We start from the raw sequence: 23,110 nt of genomic DNA on the forward strand, positions 1-23,110 counted from the left end.
CTTTATGAGGAATTAGTTCGTACCATTGAATATTAGACGCAATAGACAAGGTGTCACAGAAACCGATGTTGCTATAACCAAGTTTTACTGTATATATATATATATATCTTAACACTCAAAACACCTATTGTAATGGTGGTTTCCAAACTGTATCGATGTCCCTCTGATGTTGGTCTCTAAGGACCGAAACATGTAAGGGCATTAAAAATTGAAATATGAAAACCAGTCACACTGGATGGAACTGTTTTATCTTTTTATAATTTTTTAAAACTTTATAATTTTACACTGAATAAGTAGCCAAAAACACAGTGATCAAACAGGCTTTGAAATATACACTACATGTCCCTACTGTCAAGGTTGAAGTCAAATAGTCTGTTCTGAAATATTATTCTCTCTTGCAGAACCTATCTAGCTTTGTTTGTTTTGCTTGGCTTTCAAACAAGCATGAAGTAAAATTTTCCACTTCCAGAGGTTTCTGACAATTGTCTCTGGCACATGACACATGCCACTAAGGAAGCAGCTGTGCATGCTGGTCTCAGCAGTATTTCCTGGCATTTGGCCGTTCTCCTTTCAAAACAAGTTAGAAACTCCAAGAACAGTGCATAAGTTAGCCATACAGTACAGCTGCAACTATACATCGTTAAGGATTTCAAATGCTTGCAGCATCTTCACTCCTCTGACCTTCCAATTATTAACAATGACATCTTTTCTGATCGATTCATATCTGCACACACTAGCACAGTAATTCTATCTTTATTCCTTCTGCCCTTTGACAACTTTCATGTTTGAAAGCATATTGCCACGTGTTGGGTATGTCACGTGACAAATAACTTTACGTGGGTCTCAGATTTAGCGAATCTTTATTGGACACTCACACTTACACACCTTACAATTATTATCGTTTGCAATATCACTTGACTTCTGGCCCAATACTTCAATACGACATCTCAGCTGTCCTTGGCCGTGGCTTGATCCTGACTGTCTTCAGCAGCGGCTATCCCAAGACTAACTTCTTGCTGTCTTCTTCTATATCGTATGGCGTCTAGGTTCCAACTGACTTGGCAAATGCCTTCAACCCTTTTTATAACCTCGGCCACTGCTATGCAATGAACCCTCGTTATAACCGTGGAGACTCATCTCCGGGGAGATTCGGCATTCTCTATGCAACGACTCACTGTTAGAATTACAATACCGCTACTGTTACTTCCCATGCAACGGTCTGTTCTAGCGTTTCCATGGAAGTAACCCTTCTGGATTCCACACATGTGACAATATGTTCTTATCTAGGAGTAGGTTGAAAAACCCCCCACTCATCTGTATTAAATACATTTTTGATGGTATTCAGTCAGACATGATGGAAGCAATCCCATCATTTAGGCTCTTACCTCCTCTTCAGTTTCACTTTGGGATTCCCTTCTCCTTGTTCTGCAGCTAAGTTCTGCATGTATGCTGAATTGACTGAGCCATCCATTCAAAGGCGTGAATTCAATGTAGAGTTTTACGACTATTTCCTCTAACTTCTGCCTCAAAACCCTTGAACTGGTACATATAATCCCACTTTCTGCCTGACTCACTCTAAAAGCACTGAATCATCATCTCATATTAGAACTTTTTAACATTTTTTCTGCTTGGCTCAGTAGTTACACATCGCTGAAGTGTTTTTCTTATTTGGTATCAATAGTGTCATGTTATTTGTTCCTTCTTGATCATTTCCAGTTTCACAGAAACTGATAACCTTTTGCATTTTGCTTATTTTTGTAGTCATGTACATTGGTATACAGTAAGCCCTCATTATTCCGGTTACAGTTAATCCAGTCAAAATATGAATAATTCTGTTCACAGTTGAGTACATAATTTAAAAGCTATATGATTTAGGAGCAAGCAGGATTAGAGCAAGAGGACTTTTAGACTGTGCTGAGGGCAGCTGGAGAGACTGAAACCATGCATGAATATATCAAAGATTGGCTTGAGCTGGATGAAGGAGTCCCTGGATTTCAGCTTATTACAGACGAAGAAATTGCTGCAGTGATATTTTTTATTTTCATTGGCACTACCTGTTGTTATTAAATTTTATATTTATTTGTTTTCAAAGTTTTTTATAGGGATATCTTTGGCTTCATTAATCCAGCTTATCGGTTAATCTGGATGACCTCTCCCCTCATTAATTCAGATTAGCAAGGGTTTACTGTATATCTGTATATAACACAGGGTCAGTTTACTTTCACATAGCTTCACAGACTTCAACACAGATCTTCACTACATGTAACCTTGCACACAAAGATCATACTGCCAGCTAGATGGACGGAGAAAGTTTGAAAGTCATCAATAATTCCACCAGTGGTCAGCGTTCCTGGCTACAGATCCAGAGGTCCGGGTTCGATTCCCGGCGCTACCAGATTTTTTTCTGAGAAGTAGTGGGTCTGGAACGGGGTGCACTCAGCCTCGTGATGATAACTGAAGGTCTATTTCAAGGAAATAGTGGCTCCGGTCTAGGAAACCAAAATTAAGGGCCTTGGGGATTCATTGCACTGACCACGCGACACCCTCTATCTGCAAAAGTTGGCACCAAACTTCGCCAACAAGTGGCGGTTGCTTGGTTGGTACAGTTCGCTTGCGGACTAAAATCACGGAGTTTTTTCTATCACTCATTAAGCACTACAGAGTGCTATTAAGCCCTGCAACATGTATCACACATGTGAGTGTTTGCTTTGTTTCCCATCTGCTTCTCTATATGCTTAATATCATCCAACAAAAATATATTAAGGGGTAAAAAGTTCAACACATGTCTCTAAATTTGCTCTTGTTAGGTTGAATATCTTCTTAAGTGGGAAACGTTTTAAACACGATATAAATACATTCTTCTTATGGTATTACTTTCAGGACCAACAAATTTTAACTCTTTATATATTGGAAAACGTTTTAGGTAGGATCTTCTTAAGTGGGGATACACTGTATAACATAATTAGAACATAAAAACATATTTCCATTGTGGGGATAGGTACAGCCAATAAAACCAAATTTTATTATGTCTTACACACACCAATAAGCTTACCTTGGTGCAAGACTCTCAAATTCATCAAAGAAAATAACACATGGCTTAGCACTCTGAGCTCTGAAACAAGAAAATTTCACCATTTTCAGAAACTGCATCAATCAAGTGTACATATACATGATAATAGATACTATGAAATTTTAAAATTATTGTCTTCTGGGATGTAACATCAGGCAATTTTGTAGAGAGGTACTAATGCTTCAGAAACAAACCTGGAGCCTTTATCTATTATCCTGAAGATGGAGGGGTCAGATTCCTCTGAAACCTTGGTACCCATCTCCAAAATTATATGTCACATCCCAAAAGACTGTAATCTTGATAGTTATCGCAGTGAAAATCTCAGATCTCACATTTAATAAACCTCTCTCTGTTGATTCAAGTTACCAAGTTGTAACAAATTTCAAAACTACATACAATAACAGATGTGTGAGAGTGTTTACTAATTGTGACCATCTGTTGCAAACAAAAATGTCAGTATGTGTATTTCACAGCATACTGTATCTAGAATACAGAAATGGATGAATTAATATGAAGTCTTCTCACTAGCCAAAAAGGTTATGATGCAAGCATAAAAGTAATTAACATATCTTAAAAGCGCTGATTAAAACTATTCTTCTGGATTTTGACAATCATTCCAGTATTTTTAAACCATTACAATTCATAAATTAGTCCTATTTCCATGGTTAGTGTAGCTCTATCTAGGGACCCAATAGAGTAGGTTTTTTTCACCTGAAGAAGGAAATATAACCAATTTCCATAACACAGTTGTTTAAAAAACTTGATAATGGAAAGTCCAAAACAATAGTTTTAATCAACATCTCACACCACCATCAAAAAACTTTAATCTTAAATCAATATCATATTTAATTGTATTAATTGTATTATCAAGGCCAAAATGTTCAGGTTACAAGATATCAAGAGTTCACCCATCCCTGGCAGTATAAATTAATGTGATGGTCTTACTTTTGAAATATGTTTCTTACAGCTTCTTCACTTGCGCCAATATATTTTGACAGCAGCTCTGGACCCTAGAAACGAATCACATTATATTATTACATTACATGATTCTATTAATCTAATGCAGTACTTTTAAGTCAGCATAATGTTGATAGAATTTTCTGATTCAAGCTTAACGTTTTACTATCTACTTCTGACATAATATGAACCCTAACTGCAAACACGTAATAAGACTCATTAAAAAAAGTGAAATACATACTAAGATGGATTACTCCTTGATGAAGCTAGCGCTAAAATACTCACAAACATAACCTACAAGAAATGAATTATACATATTACTGATCTGTCGCTTCTCTTCATTTTCTGTGTCAAAGGTACTCAAAAGAAGAGTAAATTATAAGGGATAAGCAACATAGTAAAAACTGAGCTCAATGACTTTGCTAGAGTGGACCAATGAATAACACTGAATACACAATATACATATCTCTTCACATATGGTAGCGTAGTTGGCTGAGGCACTATGCTACAAGCTGGAAGATCGCAGGATCGAATCCCGATGATGTCATTGGATTGTTTTCAATTTACCTAATCCTTCCAGCTGCACTATGGCCCTGGGGTCGACTCAGCCTCTAACAGAAATAAGTACCAGAAATATACCTATGTCCAAAGTTGAACGGTTATGGAGATAATGGCCCGAGAAAAGTGTGTTCTTCTGGCGGGTCCACGCACTATACCTGTCAGCTGAGATGTCTTATCTATGTTTGTCCTTGAGTGTGGTGATTCACACTAGCCGTAAGCTCCCTTCAGTATATGTTGCGGCCGGGTCGTGAATGGTTGGTAGGTTAATTGTGCGGAGTTGCTGAAATGACTCATGTTTTCACACGTGGAATATTGTGATATGCATTTTGTGGATGGATTTTGCGGTGGCAATGCACGTGCTGCTGTTGAAGAATACCAAAGGCGTTTTCCCAATTGAAGGATTCCATCTTGAAGTGTATTTAGACGAATTCACCAGACATTGCGTGATACTGGTTCTCTTCCGAGTGTTTCTGTGCACTCTGAAAGGGAGGATGTACGAATGAGAAACATACGAGAGAACATTCTTGAGATTGTTCAGAGAAGTCCGCGTCTGTCCACTTGTAGAATGGCCTCTTGCATCAGCGTATCACGTATGTAGGTGTGGAGAACTTTACATGATGAAGAGTTGTATCCTTACCATGAATCAAAGGGTACAACATCTGGAACCAGGCGACCATGCACAGCGTATGGATTTGTGCCACTGGATAAAAGCTCATCCCGAACTGTTAAGCATCATTTTATTCAGTGATGAGGCGTCTTTTACCCTTGACGGTGTAAATAATTTACAAATTGTACATACGTGGTCCCATAACAATCCACATGAGATAATGGAAACGAAATTCCAAAAGATATTTTCCGTGAATGTACGTTTAATACAGTTATGTGGTCGGCTTATAGCACAGTCAGCCATGTTACGTCAGCGCTTGCCAGTCATGTGTCATGTATAGTGCTTGGAAACCTAAGGACAATTATGACATGGCGAGCGAGTATTTTGTACTTCAATTTTATGGCTCACTCACAAGTTAGTCTGATGTTACGTACTTTATTCACATTACAGAAACCACATATTCCTGCCAGTTTTAATAAGCATTTTGTAATTAACAAGTGTGTAACACCGGTCAAAGTTTCACACTTCTCTGGCCATTATCTCCGTAACCGTTCAACTTTTGACATAGGTGTTTTGGGTTATATCGGCATACTTTAACATAAGGAACACCCTCCCGAAGTTTGGCACATTCCTCCTGGTACATCCTGTACAGTATGTTTCACTTTTCTACTAATGTTTGTGTGCTGTGTTTTGTTTGAACGTGTTTATGTGTGTTATTTTCTGTTGTCTTATTGTAGTAGCACTGCCACTGGGTGAAGACCGGTTTGCAGTTAAATAATAGTAACAGTAATAGTAATAATAACAATAACAATAACAATAACAATAACAACAACCATAATAATAATAATAATAATAATGATTCAGATTTTCATGAGCAAATATTTTCCTCATTGCACTGTATTCTGATACAGACTGAGGGTGTTTGAAAACAGGGTGCTGAGGAGAATATTTGGACCGAAGAGGGATGAAGTGACAGGATGTTGGAGAAAACTGCATAATGAGGAGCTTCATAACTTGTATAATTAAAATGATCAAGTCAAGGAGGACGAGGTGGGCAGGGCATGTAACATGAATGGGAAGAAGAAGAATGCATATAAGATATTGGTAGAAAAGCCAGAAGGAAAGAGACCACTGGGAAGACAAAGGTGCAGGTGGGTGGACAATATTAAAATGGATCTTAGATAGATAGGATGGGATGGTATGGATTGGATTGGTCTGGCTCAGGACAGGGATCAGCGGAGGGCTCTTGTGAACATGGTAAATAAAATGCTGGGAAGTTCTTGAGTAGCTGCAGAATTGGCTTCCCCTCAAGAAGGGCTCAGCTCCATAAGTACTATTTTTTTTTCCTTATTGCTAGTGGGGTGGGACTAAGTCCTCTGTACTGCGGCCACTTCTGGCCTATTGTACCGGCCCCAGATGATAGGTTAGGGTGATTGTGGAGCAATTGGTGGAATGAAGATTGGCAGGGGAAACCGAAGTACTCGGAGAAAACCTGCCCCAGCGTCACTTTTTCCACCACAAATCCCACTTGACCAGACCCGGGATCGAACTCAGGCCGCCACAGTGGGAAGCCAGTGACTAACCGCTTGAGCTATGGCACGGCCTAAATAAGTAAGTAAGTATGTAACTAAGTACTGTTTTCTGATGCAAAAATACAATTTGCAAACTATAAAACAAAAATGATAAAAAATATGAACTTCTGTATAACCCCAAGTTTAACTGAATGTAATTCTATTACCAAGGCCCACAAAACATGAATTCAAAATCACAAATTAATATTATGGTATAGAATTTCCTTTATTTGTAATAAAACATCTATCACATACATTTGTATCTTCCAGGTGAGAACAAATTCTGTCATTGAATACAATGTTCCTGTGTATGAACACAGATGCCCCACATCTAGTATGCTAACCACATCGGTAAAATTATAATGAAAGACAAAATTTATAAAAGTGATGATCCTGGAGAGACTAAATTTATCATCATGTAGATTATGTACCTTAATACTGATAAATTTCAGACCACACTCCTTTGCTACTGCACCAGCCAGCAGGGTTTTTCCAGTACCTGGGGCACCATACAACAGCAAACCTGACTGCAGACGTAGTGGAGCATGTTCAAATATTTCAGGATACTGGAAACACACAACACAATATTAAATTTAATCATCTGGGCACAGGGATTTTAAATTCTTTGGCATTACAGGGCTGGTGGCTGGAGAGTAATAGTACTGAAAAACATAAAAATCAGACAGTTTGACCATGTGCACATGCAAGGCAGAGCCAACGTAGGTCAATAACAAAAATCAGTCATTAGACTGTGAACCAAATTCCAGCTAAAAATAATCTATGTACAAATATTCAGAAGGAATAGAATTTTAGAATTTTCATCTGTTTCATGGTTTATATAGTAATATTCTAATCAGCAGAGACCCAAGGTTATCTTCCTTACTTGTGGCCTTAATTACACAGAAGTCAATATGATACAGTAATCCATCTCCAACGATGGGGATTATATTCTTGAAAAGCACTATGACTGGCAAAACTAAAACTGGGACAACCATGGACTTTTGCACGACTGGTGGTCAGACTGACTGCAGCCACTTTTTTTAACACTCATCAAAGCCAAATTAAGTTTCATGTTCATCCATTAAACATAAAAATATCTAAAAACATCTTTGTGCGTTCCTGTTTCAACCCTTTGGCGATCAGTGAGATGGCTGACCAGAAGGAACAAAGAGTGTGCGTGAAATTTTGCTTTCTGTTAGGGAAAACTGCACTTCACTCTTCAAGTTGTGGCAAACATTCACGCGGTTTTCTCTTTGGTCATCTCCAAGCGAGCGAGGAACAAATTTTGCAGACACCTGTCTCATGTGCAAACCTTCGGTTAAAATTCGCTGGACCGTGCTCCATGAGATGTTCGTTTCCTCAGAAAGTTGGTCAATGGTCTTTCGAAGATCTTCATCAATTGCACGTTTGATTTTGTTTGATTTGTTCCTTCTGGTCGGCCATCTCACTAATCGCCAAAGGGTTGAAACAGGAACGCACACAAAAGAGCACCACAGACAAACCACTTAACTCAGACTGACGCCAGCTCACTAACAGTCGCGGGAGACCCCCAGCTAACACCACCTAGCAGCACAACTCGTAACTACAAAGCATGCACGCGCAACAGGTCGTTTCCGGTTATTTTTGGGTCCCCCCTCGTATGTGGCTCTCTTTGTATGAAAGTCATCAATTTCTTGCATGTGTACACAAATTAAACCAAATACAACTGCACAGTCAAAAAGTTATTAAAAAACATGGATATATAAATCAATAAATAAGAACACAGTGGCATATACGAGGGTTGGAACTGTAATAGCGGCAATACTGCTGTAAAGACGCCATGCAATGGAACCAAATAATGTCGCTTATACCACACGTTACTTACATACCTACCATACCTCAGAACAAATGGACTCTCCCTTTCCACATCGCGTGCATGCACAGTGACGAGAAGAACAGAGCCTTGTGTTCGCTGGCGGTCTAATTTAGTGTTGCCGTGATTTTTTTGAAACAGGAACAACAGAGATGGATAAAGATTGAATGTGCCAGAGGCCATACAGCACGACAGTGTCATCAAGGTCTTCAAGAGGCTTGCGGGGAATCTGCATTGCCTTACAGAACAGTGGAAAGGTGGGTAAAAGCCTTCAACGAGCGATGCCAAAATGTGGCAGATGTGTGTCGGCCAGGTCGTCCTAGTGTCAGTGAGGAAGAAGTGTATGCTCTTTCTGCGTTACTGGAGAGTGACTGACGCCATATGATTCGTGAGCTGGCCCGAGGGACAGGATTAGCGCATACAACTGTGCTTCACATCCTGAAGGAACACCTGGGCATGCGAAAAATTGCATCACGATGGGTTCCACATGATTTGATGGAAATGCAGAAATGGCTATGATACGACACTGCTTGTAACCACTTGGAGTGCTATGAGCGCGAAGGAGAGGCTTTCTTATGCTGTATCATTACACTGGATGAGACATGGGCCAAATCGTATGAGCCACAAATGAAACGCCAATTGAATGAATGGCGTCATTACGGGTCACCACAAAAATCAAAAGTTTGTCAATGTGAAAGTTATGGTGATTCTCATGTATGACTGTGATGGTATTATCCTAACGCAAACTATTCCCCAACAGCAGACCATCAATGTGCAGTATTACTGTTCATTTTTGGAACACAACCTGTGATCAGCTTTGAGAAAGAAGTGGCAACACTTTCTGCAGAACCCACCTATAATTTTGCAGGACAATGCTTGGCCGCATGCAGCTCAAGCTGTGGCTGATTTGTTCGATTGATGGGGCTGGGAAATGCTGTACCATACGCCATACTCCCCGGACTTAAGCCCTTGTGACTTCGACTTGATTCCTAAGATGAAGGAACAACTTTGTGGCATTTGCCTCAGAACTGTTCCAGAGATTCTTCAGGCAGTAGACCACTCCATTTGAACTATCAACACAACAGGCACTGCTAAAAGTATCCTATGACTTCCACATCGCTGGCAATGGGTTGTACACAGCGTTGGTGACTACATTGAAGGACAGTAAAACTTTGAAACTTGCATTTATTTTGTACCAGTTGTAAATAAACAGCTGCCACTATTAAAGTTCCAACCCTCATACAAACTGACATTCTCAGACTGCAAAGAGTCACACAATGGGTGGACAGGATGTTCCTTAAGAATCAGATACAAAGAACACATACATAACATAAGATACAATAGGGAGGATTCAGGATTTGCTGGATATATACTGAAAAATATATATCATTATGGCAAAACAGAGGACATTATGGAAAATATGGACACACAAGAAAGGGACAAATAATGAACATAAACAACTTTTACATGTATTCACATAAGCTCAATAACAAGTTAACAGGTGAACAGAAAGCCAACGACAATAAACATAAAAACATCCTATTCGATGCAGCCTCAGAATACATAGACCCACCCTCACAGACAGTGTACCCACACACACATACTTGTACAAGGTACCTGCAGTTCTATAGTACTGCATATCAGTTCACTATGGATGTTGTCTTATGGTGATATTATATTGAATGTAGAAATAAGTTGTGTGCATAAGAGAGATGAAGTTATGGGAAAGATGAATAATGGAAATAAGGGAGATTATAGAGATATTTTAGATGTGGAGCTAGATTTGGAAGAATTATGTGAATTTAGGCACATGGCAGTCCATCCGCATGTGAGAGAGGTTATGAATGCCTTGACAGTGAAACTGGAACATGAAGTAAAAATAAGGAGTAGTAACAATAAAGGACTAGAAGCTCCGAGAACTGAATGGATTGAGGTAGCTGTTGGAATAAGAAAGAGGAATATTTCACATAACATTACATACTCTTCAGAATATTCCAGTCATAAATACTAAGAAAATCAACAGAGTACAACCGCCACAACACAAAGAAAAAGAGTATATTAGGCGATCCGATGTTTATGGAAAGTCTTGCTACATCGGAATTAGCAAAAGGAAAAATAAATATAAAACACAAAATGGTGCTATTTGGAGACAGCCATGCCAGGGGCTTTGCTAGTAAATTACGGGAGACATTTAAAGAACAATTTGAAGTGACAGGCTATGTTACACCTGGAGCAAATGTCAAAGTATTGACTAAAACTGCACAGCAGGACAGGAAAGGACATGCTCATATATTGTGGAGGGTCAAATGACATTATGAGGAATAACATCTCAAGAGGAATTAAGTGGACACATCATTTTTTGTTGGGGAATCAACACACCAATATCATAAGTATAGGTGCCCCCCATGGGCATCATTTGATGGAAACACCAATAGTTAACGAGGAGGTTAAAGTTTTTAATAAAAAGTTGAATGATATTACCAACAAATATAGGCAACGACTATGATGCACACAGACCTAGAAAGAGAAGATTTTACGCGTCATGGACTACACATAAGAAACTCAGGTAAAGACAAGCTAGTAATGCTACTAATGGAAAAAATTGAAATGCAGCTGCAGGAAATACAAATTGGAATGCCGATTAGTCTAACATAGAAGGAGGATGCAACAATAACCTCAGCTGATGATCAGGGAATAGCCAGTGTAGCGTCGCAAACTATTCCCCCTAGAAGACGTCCGAAGATCCCAAATATGAGAAGTGAGGATTTTTATGGGAATAACTCAAAATGGAAACAACAGTCAGCAGAATTCTCTTGTCATATATCATCAAAATATAAGAAACATTAGAAATAAAAAAGAGGAATTAGTTATTTTTTTTTAAATGATGTGGCGTGACCAGAGTGGTTTGAATGGCTGTTGTACTGCGAGGTGGAAAGCAAATAGAAAAACTACCACATTATCACTTTTCCTGGATAGTCTCTTTCCAAAAACAGAGATACCAAGTATGCGAGATGTTTCCTCTGGAGACAAAACAATCCGGAGGCAAACTACTCCCCCAATCGGATCTCCGGGGGGGGGGAGTGTTTCTAGAGGAAATGTCACGCAGGCGTTACAACAAGAAAAAGTGCGAAGATCAGAAGGAACATCATGGCTACAAGATTGGAACATGGAATGTAAGGACCTTGAATCAATCAGGCAAATTGGAGAATTTGAAAATGGAAATGGAGAAGAATGAGGTGTCTGTTCTAGGTGTCAGTGAAGTGTGGTGGAAAGGACAAGGTGAAATAAGAAGGGGTGATTATACGGTGTATTATTCCGGAGGTGAACGGGCTGAAAGAGGTGTGGCAATAGTGGTGCATAAAAGTGTAGTGAGGAGTGTTGTTAAGAAGATTGCTTGTAATGACAGAATTATTGCTCTGAAGTTAAAGGCGGAACCGGTAGATATACTGATTATACAAGTGTACATGCCAACATCAGAGTATGAAGATGATGAAGTGGAAAAAGTGTATGACACAATTGAAGAAATTCTTCAGGAAGATGGAAGAGGAGACACAAACAGCATCATATTGGGAGACTGGAACAGCATTGTTGGAGATGAACCATATCAGAATATTGTTGGATCACATGGACTAGGAAGACGGAATCACAGAGGTCAAATGCTTATTGACTTTTGTGAACGAAATGGATTGATTGTTACCAACACTTGGTTCAAGAAGCCAAAGAGAAGAATTTACACATGGAAGGCACCTGGGGATTGGAAGAGGCATCAGCTGGACTACATCCTTGTGAAACATCGATTCAGAAACAGTGTGAAGGATGTGAAGACGCTTCCTGGGGCAGACATTGACTCTGACCACAACTTGCTGGTTGCCAAGTTCCGAACCAGGTTGAAGAAAATTATAGGATTTCGAAAGCGCAGACCCAGATGGGATTTGGAGAAGTTATATGCTCAAAGACAAAGCGTGCAAGAGACTCTAGAAGAGAAACTCGGTGCAATTGAAGGTGAAAGCGGAAATGCTGAAGCGCAGTGGAACGATATAAAAGAATGCATGTTAGATACTATCAGTGATTTGGTAGGTAAAGTTGAGAAGATAGCAAGAAAACCATGGGTTACACAGGAGATGATGAGTAAAATGGAGGAGCGAAGGAAATGGAAGAATGTCAACAATGAAGAAGGCAGGAGGAAATACAGGAGACTGAGGAATGAATTGAAAAGAGCCACGGACAGGGCCAAAAAGGAATATCTTGAGAAGATATGTAATGAGATTATGGAATTTCAAAGAACAGGCCGTTATGATTTGATGTACATGAAGACAAAAGAACTAGGATGGAAAGAGAATCATGGGATTCTAAATATTGGCGTCGAAGACTCTCAGGGGAATAGAATAGTAGATCAGAGGCAAGTGCTGAAAATTTGGGAAAATTATATTACAGAACTATATGATCGACCTAATCGGCCAGAAACCTTAGAAGTTGAACCGGAAGAAGAAGTAGATACAGACGAGAAAGGACCATATATTTTACAAAGTGAGGTGGAAAAAGCTATCAAGGAAATGAGGAAGGGAAAGGCTACAGGAGATGATGATGTACCTGGAGATGTGCTCAAGTTACTGGGAGAAGGTGGTTTGAAAACACTGACAAAACTAATGAACACCATATATGAAAGTGGAGAGTGGCCCAAGGACTTTACAGAAGTTACAATGATTGCCTTAAAGAAAAAGACAAAAGCTACAAAATGCAGCGACCATCGCACAATAAGTCTTATTGCACATACAGCAAAGATAATAGCAAAGATACTTAAAAGAAGAATTGAAAGGAAAATAGAGGATGTACTTGGAGAAGATCAGTTTGGATTTAGAAGAGGAAAAGGAACCAGGGATGCAATTGGGATGATGAGAATTATAGCGGAACGAACTTTGGAGATAGATGAAGAACTGTGTGTTTGCTTCATAGACTGGCAGAAGGCATTTGACCGGGTAAACTGGACCAAATTAATGCAGATCCTGAAAGAAACAGGTATCGATTGGCATGAAAGAAGATTGATTAGCAAATTGTACATGGATCAGAAAGTTAGAGTACGACTGGACAGGGGGGAGACAGGAAGTGTGCAGATTGGAAGAGGAGTTCGACAAGGATGCTGTTTATCACCAATTCTGTTCAACTTGTACAGCGAATGCCTTACCAAGGAAGCTCTGGATGGGCTCGGTGACTTCAAAGTAGGAGGGCAAATTATTCAAACTGTGAAATATGCAGATGACCTTGTGTTAATGGCTAAGGAAGAAACTGTGCTACAGGGCATGATTGATAGACTAATTGAAATTGGAAGGTGCTATGGCATGGAAATGAATGTGGAGAAAACAAAAGTAATGAAAATTTCGAGACAACCAACCCCAGTCACAATAAAGATAGACCAAAAACAACTGGAGAATGTGAAATGTTTTAAATATTTGGGTAGCTTGTTAACAGATGATGGAAGGTGTACGTGTGAAATTAAATCTAGGATTGCCATGGCAAAAGCTGCATTTAGCAAGAAGAAGAATCTTTTTACCAGCAAATTGGACTTAAATTTGAGAAAGAAACTAGTGAAATGCTATGTTTGGAGCATCGCTTCGTATGGGGCTGAAACTTGGACACTTAGGGCAGTAGATCAGAAACATCTGGAAAGCTTCAAAATGTGGTGTTGGAGAAGGATGGAGAAGATCAGTTGGACCGATTATGTGAGAAATGAAGAAGTGTTATTTAGAGTCAGTGAGCAGAGGAATATCCTACATGAAATAAAAAAAACAGAAGGCTAATTGGATTGGTCATATCTTATGCGGTAACTGCCTTCTAAAAGAAGTTACTGAAGGAAAGATAGAGGGGCGGATAGAAGTGACCAGAAGAAGAGGAAGAAGACGTAAGAAGATTCTGGATGACCTTGCTGACAGAAGAGGATGTTTTCGTTTGAAGGAGAAAGCTCTAGATCGCATCAAGTGGAGGAACTGTTTTGGAAGAGACTGTGGATCTGTCGTATTGGCAGATTATAGATGAATGAATATAATAATCCTGATATTATATGTATTAGTGAGCATCATTTGAGTGAAGACGAGCTATCCATGTTCTTCATGACAAAATATAAAATGGCAACAGGGTTTTCACATAATATGTCTAAGAATGGAGGAGTTTGTATATTAGTTAAGAATAATATAACATATCAAAAGTTAGATCTCAATAAGTTAAGTAGGAAGAAGGTTTTCGAAGCCTGTGCGGTAAAGATAATTATAAGTAATAAGAAATTATGTATTTTTTGTCTCTACAGAGTACCAGATGGGGACATCGGCCAATTCATTGAGCAGCTGGATGCTACACTTTCATATTTAGTAAGCCATAAATTGGAACTGATAATTTGTGGCAATACAAATATAAATTACCTTAATGAAAACTATAAAAAAATACAGTTGCAATCCTTATTAGATACTTGTAATCTAGCTCAAATAATTGACTGTCTGACTAGAATAGGTCCCACTTCTGTCACACTCATAGATCATTTCTTCTTAGATAAGATGTCTTCAATAATTTTCAAAGCCATTCTATAATAAATGGGTTTTCAGACCATGATGGACAAATCTTAGTACTTGAAAATTTACAGGTGATAAAGAAAAGGGACCATGTAAGAGCATTTAGGGATATCAATGTTGAGAACATAGCACATTTCCAACGGGCATTATAAAATGAAAATTGGGAAGCAGTTTATGATAAAGAGAACGTTAATATGAAATTTAATAAATTTCATAATACCTTCTTAACAATTTTAGAAAACAGCTTTCCCTTGGTGTACAAAAAAAGGAAAGACACCAATAAATGGATAACCAAAGGTATACGAACATCTTGTAATCATAGAAGAGCTTTATACAACTTAGTTAAAAAATCAAAGGATGAAAGATTGGACTCATACTATAAAAAGTACTGTATGACATTAACGAAAGTGATAAAAGAAGCTAAGAAATTGTACTACCAAAAACTTATAAGTAACTTGGAAAACAAAATGCAATTATGTCCATGATTTATTCTGACCGTCTTACAGTGCATACACTTATTCACCTTACTCTTCTCTCTTGCACTACATGTTTCAGCACTAAAGTGCCATCTTCAGGTGCTTTTCCATGTATGTCGAACTACTTCANGATAATATAACCGAAATGAAAGTGGGGAATAGCAAAGTAACTGATACTAAGGAAGTAGTAGAAGTATTCAATAAATACTTTATAACTGTGTGTCACATATTTAATGCATCTTTTGAGCATGGAATATATCCTGATAGAAGGAAGTTTGCCTCAGTAAGACCTATACACAAAACAGGTGAGAAGGCAATTATGGCAAACTATAGACCAATATCATTGGCAATAAGTTTTTCTAAGATTTTTGAAAGAGTGGTGTTAGTTAGTTATTGGAGAGGGTGGGTTTCCCCATGCACTTAGACCAGTATTGGTCCATTGTGCTTCCCTCTATGATATTCTACCAGTCTCTATACCCTACTGATATTGGTGTGTACCATCAGTCCCGACCGAGCCAGCGAGTTCGGCCTCTACTGGCTTGGCGGTAAACGTCCTTGAATTTGGCTCAGTGACCTCCTTTGGAGATATGAGGTTCTTTACGTGCCGTAAAGCTACGACACGGGACCCACGGCTTAAAGTCCCTTCCGGAGGACTTGTTCCCTGAATTTTTCCGCCCTTAAAAATTCGACGACCTCCGCCGGGTATTTGAACCCGCGTACCACGAGTCATGAGGTGGGAACGTTACCTCTAGACTACGGAGGCCGCTAAAGAGTGGCGTACAATAGGATAAAGCAACACATATAGACAAACAATTTAATGTCTTTTCCACATTTTGGATTTAGAGAAAACAGTAACACAGAAATGGCAATATATACATTAACTAATCATATTTTATAAACGTTGGAAAGACGCAATCATTCATCAGGAATTTTTTGTGATTTGACAGAAGCATTTGATTGTGTGAATCATGATATTCTTTTGAGTAAATTAGCAACATACGGCATTGGTGGTAAAATAAAAATATGGTTGAAGTCCTATCTGGAAAATAGAAGACAAAGAGTTGAACTCTATAATAACGAAAATGGAAAATGCTGCTCAGACTGGGGAACTGTCAAATATGGAGTGCCACAGGGCTCGATTTTGGGTCCTTTGTTGTTCCTTTTATATATTAATGACCTGCCGTCAGCATTAAGTACTGACAATAAGTCACTATTGTATGCCGATGATACAAGTATATTAGTGTCAGGTGTTAATATCAATGAAACTCAAGAAAGATCTAAACTTATGTTAAATTCCTTAAGTCAGTGGTTTAAATACAATGGTTTATCCCTAAACTTGAGGAAAACTAAAGTGTTAAAATTTGAAACAATCAATTGTGACAATATGCCTGTACATTTAAAGTTTAACAGTGAATTATTACAAGGGGAAACTCATTAAATTTTTGGGCATTGAAATTGATAAGTTCCTGAATTGGAAGACACAGGTTGAATCACTGTTACCCAGATTGGGAAAGGCATGTTATGCAGTACGAAGTATGAAACAATACAGTAATGTTACAACACTTAAAATGATGTATAATGCTAACTTTCATTCACTCATGAGATATGGAATAGTTTTTTGGGGTAATTTGTCAGAGGCCAAGATCTTTCTCTTACAAAAGAAGACTATTAGAATAATAATGGGGATGAAACATTGAGAGTCATGTAGGCCAGCATTTATAAAGTTAAATATATTAACATTGGTCTCTCAATATATTTTATCTTTGATGACTTTTATGATAAATAACTTGGAATATTTTACTTGTAATTATTCAATTTATGAGAGACCGACAAGACACAAAAGAAATTTAGATGTCCTATAATCACATTTTGCAATGAGGCAGAAAGGAGTTCACTGCATGAGTATAAAAATACGAGGGGCGTTCAAGTTCTAAGGTCTCCGATTTTTTTTCTCAGGACTGGGAGCAGATAGACATATGTGGTTTAGTTTAAAATACGTGTGCACTCTTTGTGAATGCGTGACAGAGATGGCAACACTGTACGGCATACAGAACTATAGTGGTGGCGGCGAGAGTGAGGAGTGTTTTTGATACCTAAAATGGCAACGTTTTTGTTACAAGAACAGCGAGTAATCATTCGTTTTCTCCACTTGCGTGGTGCGACACCCATTGAAATTCATCGCCAGTTGAGTGAGACATGTGCTGATGGTGTCATGAATGTGAAAATTGTGCGTTCGTGGGTGCGACATTTCAAAGAAGGCTGAACGTCGTGTGACAACAATCGCGGCCTCACACCAGCCGGTCTGACAACATGGTCGAGCGAGTTGAGGAAGTTGTTTTGGAGGATTGCCGATTGAGTGTGGAAAACATCGCCTCCAAAGTTGGCATTTCTATGGGATCTGTGCACACAATCCTGCTTGAAGACCTGCGAATGCAGAAAGTGTCCTCCAGGTGGGTGCCACGAATGCTGGCAGACGACCACAAGGCTGCACGCATGGCAATTTGCCAGGCGATGTTGACACGTGATGAAGGCATGAATGGGACTTTCTTTTCATCAATTGTGACAATGGATGAGACATGGATGCCGTTTTCCAACCCTGAAACGAAGCGCCAGTCAGCTCAATGGAAGCGCACAGACTCACCACCACCAAAAAAAAAAAATTTGGGTAAGTGCCAGTGCTGAAAAAATGATGGTGGCCATGTTTTGGGACAGCAATGGCGTAATTCTTACTCACTGCGTTCCAAAGGGCACTACAGTAACAGGTGCATCCTACCAAGATGTTTTGAAGAACAAGCTCCTTCCAGAACTGCGAGAAAAACGGCTGGAAAAGGCTGCACGTGTGCTCTTTCACCAGGACAATGCACCAGTGCATCAGGTGTATGCGACACAGCAGTTTCTTCGTGAAAACAGCATTGAAGTGGTTTCTCATGCTCCCTACTCACCTGACCTGGCTCCTAGCGATTTTTGGCGTTTCCCAACAACGAAAGACACTCTCCGTGGTCGCATATTCACCAGTCATGCCGCTATTGCATCAGCGATTTCCCAGTGGTCAAAACAGACTCCTACAGAAGCGTTCGCAGCGGCCATGGAATCATGGTGTCGATGTTGTGAAAAATGTGAACGGCTGCAGGGCGATTACGTTGAAAAGTGACAGAAGTATCAAATTTTTTGTATGATTATTATGCGAGAAAAAAATCGGAGACCTTAGAACTTGAACGCACCACGTATTTAACAGTCTGCCTGATTATTTATCTAATTTAGTACATGATAAAAAACAGTTTATAAAAGAAATAAGAGATGTCCTAATACATAATCCGTCATATACTGTTGGTGAAGTTTTGCTCTTCTCTCGGGATCAAGAGCTAAGGAATAGAACAGGAGTGCATGCTGACTGATGGACGTCCCACAGTAGCATCAATATAGACATTAAGTGTAAGTGTAAGTTAAGGAAGGAGAATCATTATGTATTGCTAATTATCTTGTTGGTATAATTGTATGTGTAACATTGTATCTATTTATTTGAGGTATTCAGTTTAGATTTTAACTATGGTCGAACTGATGTCTCTGCGATTTTATCTGTGATTGTCTTGTGACTGTTGTTTGACAAGTTTTATATTCAGTGCCAGTTGCACACTTATGAATACTCTGAAACGCTGATGTATGTATGGCACATCCTGCATACTACAATGGTCCTCACCAGAACACACAATTTCACACAGGTATGGCAATCAGTAATAAGTGCCAAGCAAAAAACTAAATAAATAAAAAATTAAATAAAAAACAGAAAATGTAGCTGTCAGTATGTTCATATACTTATATAACGAGACTTTTAATTCATTTTGTCTGATTCTCTCTAATTATTTTAACAACACCTGATTTTAGTCTACTCTCAATTTATAACAGTAGAAATCCTATTATAAGAACCTCTGTTTATCATACATGTAAAGTATTTCTATGCAATGCTGCCTATGCCATCTGATGAAAACCAGTAGCAGCCAAAACACGTCAAGGCCATTTTTTATATTAAACTTGTTGCACTTCACAGATCTTGATATTTATACATCTATAATAATTTAAATTTTATCATGTAGGACTAAACAAACTCAGTTGCTGTAGTCCGCAAGCGAACTATACCAACTGAATGACTGCCACTTGTCAGCGAAGTTAGTGCCAACTTTAGCGGACAGAGGGTGCCACGTGGTCAGCACAATGAATCCTCATGGCCACTAATTTCGGTTTTCTAGACCAGAGCAGCTACTTTTCCATTCAAGCAGCTATCATCTAGGAACAAGGGATTCTAAATCCCCAGTACTATGGGGCTGACCGCTGGATTTTAACAAAAGGGGTACGGATTTGTAGTGAAAAAAAATGCAATGCTCAGCCAGCTTGATCACATTTGTAGTTAATATATTAGAAGATTAACATAAACCTCTAAGTTGTATGTAACATGTAAATGTAAAATTGTCTGTGTGCTTAATTAATTAAGCTCCACACCATGAAGGCGTATTCAAAAGTCCCCTGAATATACAAAAATAATCTAAAAAGACAAACTCCTATGAAATTACAGTTAATAAGAAAAGTAACTGATGTAAGTAAAGACACTAAATAATTGTTTAAAGAATATGACAATTTTAGCCATAAAACTGTATTGTCTGGCAAGATAATGCTTTGCAAGATTTGAGGTTCTTACAGCAGTGAATATTAAGACTGTGGTCTTCTGGGATGTGACATTATTGTCAAGATTTCAGAGAGTTGAGTTGAATCCTGACTACACATCATCATACTCCAGAAGACCGCAGTTAAAAAAAAAGAATGCTTACTTGTGAAGGCCACTGCAGAACCTCAATTAGGATCTTCTTTACTTCACACAATCCTCCAATATCATCCCAAGAGCAGGAATTGCCATGATAGAGGTCCACCCCTCGTTGTAACAGAGGCACACTGTTAGTTAAGGCTACTTCAAAGTCGCTGTTGTCTAATTTCAGAGTCATGGCAGCCTTACAGTCTTGAGCAGATACTGTAGTAAATAAATGCAAACTTTCCAGATTCTAATACTGATAATGAATGTGTTAGAAAAATAATGCCTTTCCACCATGATGCGTTAACAGCAATCCAATCATTACACATTGTGAACAATTAAACACTCCCATTCCTCTAACTACAACAAAATGTTTAACACACAGAAAAACCAAAGGAACTATTTTCATTAATAAGTAACATATTATTAGATATACTGAGTGAAAAATCAGGACTCCTCCTGATCTTCTAAAACTTTAGTAAATAATTTTATTCCACAGAAAAGGATTTTTTTCCTACATTTGCAACTCTCAAAATCTCATCCTGCAGCCACATACTAATGAATCCATCTCACAGGTCAGGACACCACTAGAGTAGATTCTGTTGCCCTCAATGACAAGGTGATTATGAAACTAATGATCAGCGGGGGTGGACCTGTAGCTTAATGTGGGCTCTGAACTATTAGGAGAGAGGGGTGTACTCTCCATATTCCCTAAGTTTCATCTCTCTGGTAAAGTTGAAGCTTTCAATCTGTGGGCACAGAAATCTCACCAGGATTGAACACAGAACCCTCTGAATGACAGATCAATCTTACCAACAGGCCCCCAGGTCCCCTTTAAACTTCTTCATTTATGTAATTCTAACTACTTGTAGCAGACTAGAAAATATTACTATAGGAACATCTTCTGTATGACAGTCATTTAAAAGTTAACTGTTCAGTAAGAATGCTTAATTACGCACCACACCATGAAGACATGCTTAACCTCAGCACAAGATGTAGGTGGGTGGTCAGTTTCATGCCCTGGTTACTTTACTCAATGGGAAAGGTCTCCTGGTACTCACTGGATAAGAGGCTAGGTGGGTCCCAGACTCGATCTGGTTGCAGCAGTGACCCAATTCTAACAGAAATTTGATTTGTTCATTTACAAGCGGCATCCTTGTATCTATTACAGCATCATCATTACTGAATTTGGCTTCAACAATACCTGTTCTCTTGCAAGATTCAAAAATGGCCTTGTCAACAAGGTCCACTAAGTCCTGCACAACATAGCCTTCCGATCTGCCAGCTATCTTGCTCCAGTTCAGAGGAATGTCATCATCGATAGTTACATCAATCCGCTGGGAAATTATGTTCTTCAAAATGTCTGCCCTGTCATCCTGTCAGCATCCAAACAAAGCAGGGGTTACAAAAGACTGAAACAATAAATCTAATGCTCTATTTCTTATACAATATATCAATAAATGTAGGAGTGTGATGAGATGAAGTCACCTTGGTAATGCAGCAACAAGTGGACCTGTTGTATGAGCCACTAGTGGTAGATAACTATGCAGCACTGGTACAACGGCTGGAAAAGAACACAGCATGCAGAAATAATTCTTCTCCAGATCCATTTTGTCCATCACAGATCCTGCATGGACTACACTTGGATTAATCTGGACCTTGAAAGCCAGAAGCTGGCTACAAACTGCCTGATCTATGGCTCAGCCTACTGCTGAAATATATCAATGCTATATAATTTCTTAAACTACTGAAAGCATCACTAAGTAAACCATAAATAAATACAACACAAAACAATCAGTTCTGGATAGAACCAATATGCTTACTGTCCTTCAAATTCTTCATTCCATATGGTTAGTTACAAAACAATAATTACAAAATTGGTGATCTATTTCTGCATGAAAACCTTAAATATTCTTTTGAGTATTATTTATCATGCACAAGTGGTACAAAGCTGTATCACTTTTCAACATAATCTCCCCCATGCTCAATGCAACTCCTCCAGTGCTTACGAAGTGCATGAATTCCTTTAGAAAAAAATTCTTTTGGTAGTCCGCGCAACCGCATGGCTTACCTCATCATCAGATCGGAATGTCTTTCTTCCCATTGTTTCTTTGAGTGGTCCAAACATATGGAAATCACTTGGGGCAAGGTCTGGTGAGTATGCCAAATGAGGAAGACACTCAAAATGCAGGTCATTGATTGTCGCAACTGTCGTATGGGCAGTATGGGGCCTTGCATTGTCATGTTGCAAAAGGATACCTGTAGACAGCAATCCATGTCGCTTTGATTTGATTGCAGGCCGAAGATGATATTTAGGAGATCTGAGTATGATGCACTGGTGACAGTGGTCCCTCTAGGCGTGTAGTGCTCCAAGATGACGCCTTTTTCGTCCCAAAAGAGAGTCAGCATAACCTTCCCTGCTGATGGTTGTGTTTGAAACTTCTTTGGTTTTGGAGATGAGGAATGGCGCCATTCCTTGCTCACTCTCTTCCTTTCCGGTTGGTGGAAGTGAACCCAGGTTTCGTCCCCAGTAACGATTCTTGCAAGGAAGTCATCACCTTCTCGTTCAAAGCGCTGCAGAGGTTCTTCACAAGCATCAATTCAGGAGTCAGCTGCTGTGGCACCCATCTTGCAGACACTTTGCGAGACTGGAGCATATTG

At 39.0% G+C, this 23,110-nt stretch overlaps 1 protein-coding gene across 1 annotated transcript in view; it reads right to left on the bottom strand.

Annotated features, from left to right (window-relative positions):
• The window catches only part of LOC111863139 (peroxisome biosynthesis protein PAS1), a 92,572-nt gene that overhangs the window by 34,027 nt on the left and 35,435 nt on the right, over window positions 1–23,110 (bottom strand). The window contains exons 10-14 of the mRNA XM_023849185.2: window positions 21,654–21,825; window positions 20,472–20,668; window positions 7,198–7,332; window positions 4,016–4,080; window positions 3,053–3,112 (exon numbers count right to left, since the gene is read on the bottom strand). Coding sequence (XP_023704953.1) covers window positions 3,053–3,112; window positions 4,016–4,080; window positions 7,198–7,332; window positions 20,472–20,668; window positions 21,654–21,825 — 629 coding nt within the window. The remainder of the gene's footprint in view (window positions 1–3,052; window positions 3,113–4,015; window positions 4,081–7,197; window positions 7,333–20,471; window positions 20,669–21,653; window positions 21,826–23,110) is intronic.

This window comes from Cryptotermes secundus, unplaced genomic scaffold (genome assembly GCF_002891405.2).
Source record: "Cryptotermes secundus unplaced genomic scaffold, Csec_1.0 scaffold6, whole genome shotgun sequence".
Taxonomy (NCBI): domain Eukaryota; kingdom Metazoa; phylum Arthropoda; class Insecta; order Blattodea; family Kalotermitidae; genus Cryptotermes; species Cryptotermes secundus.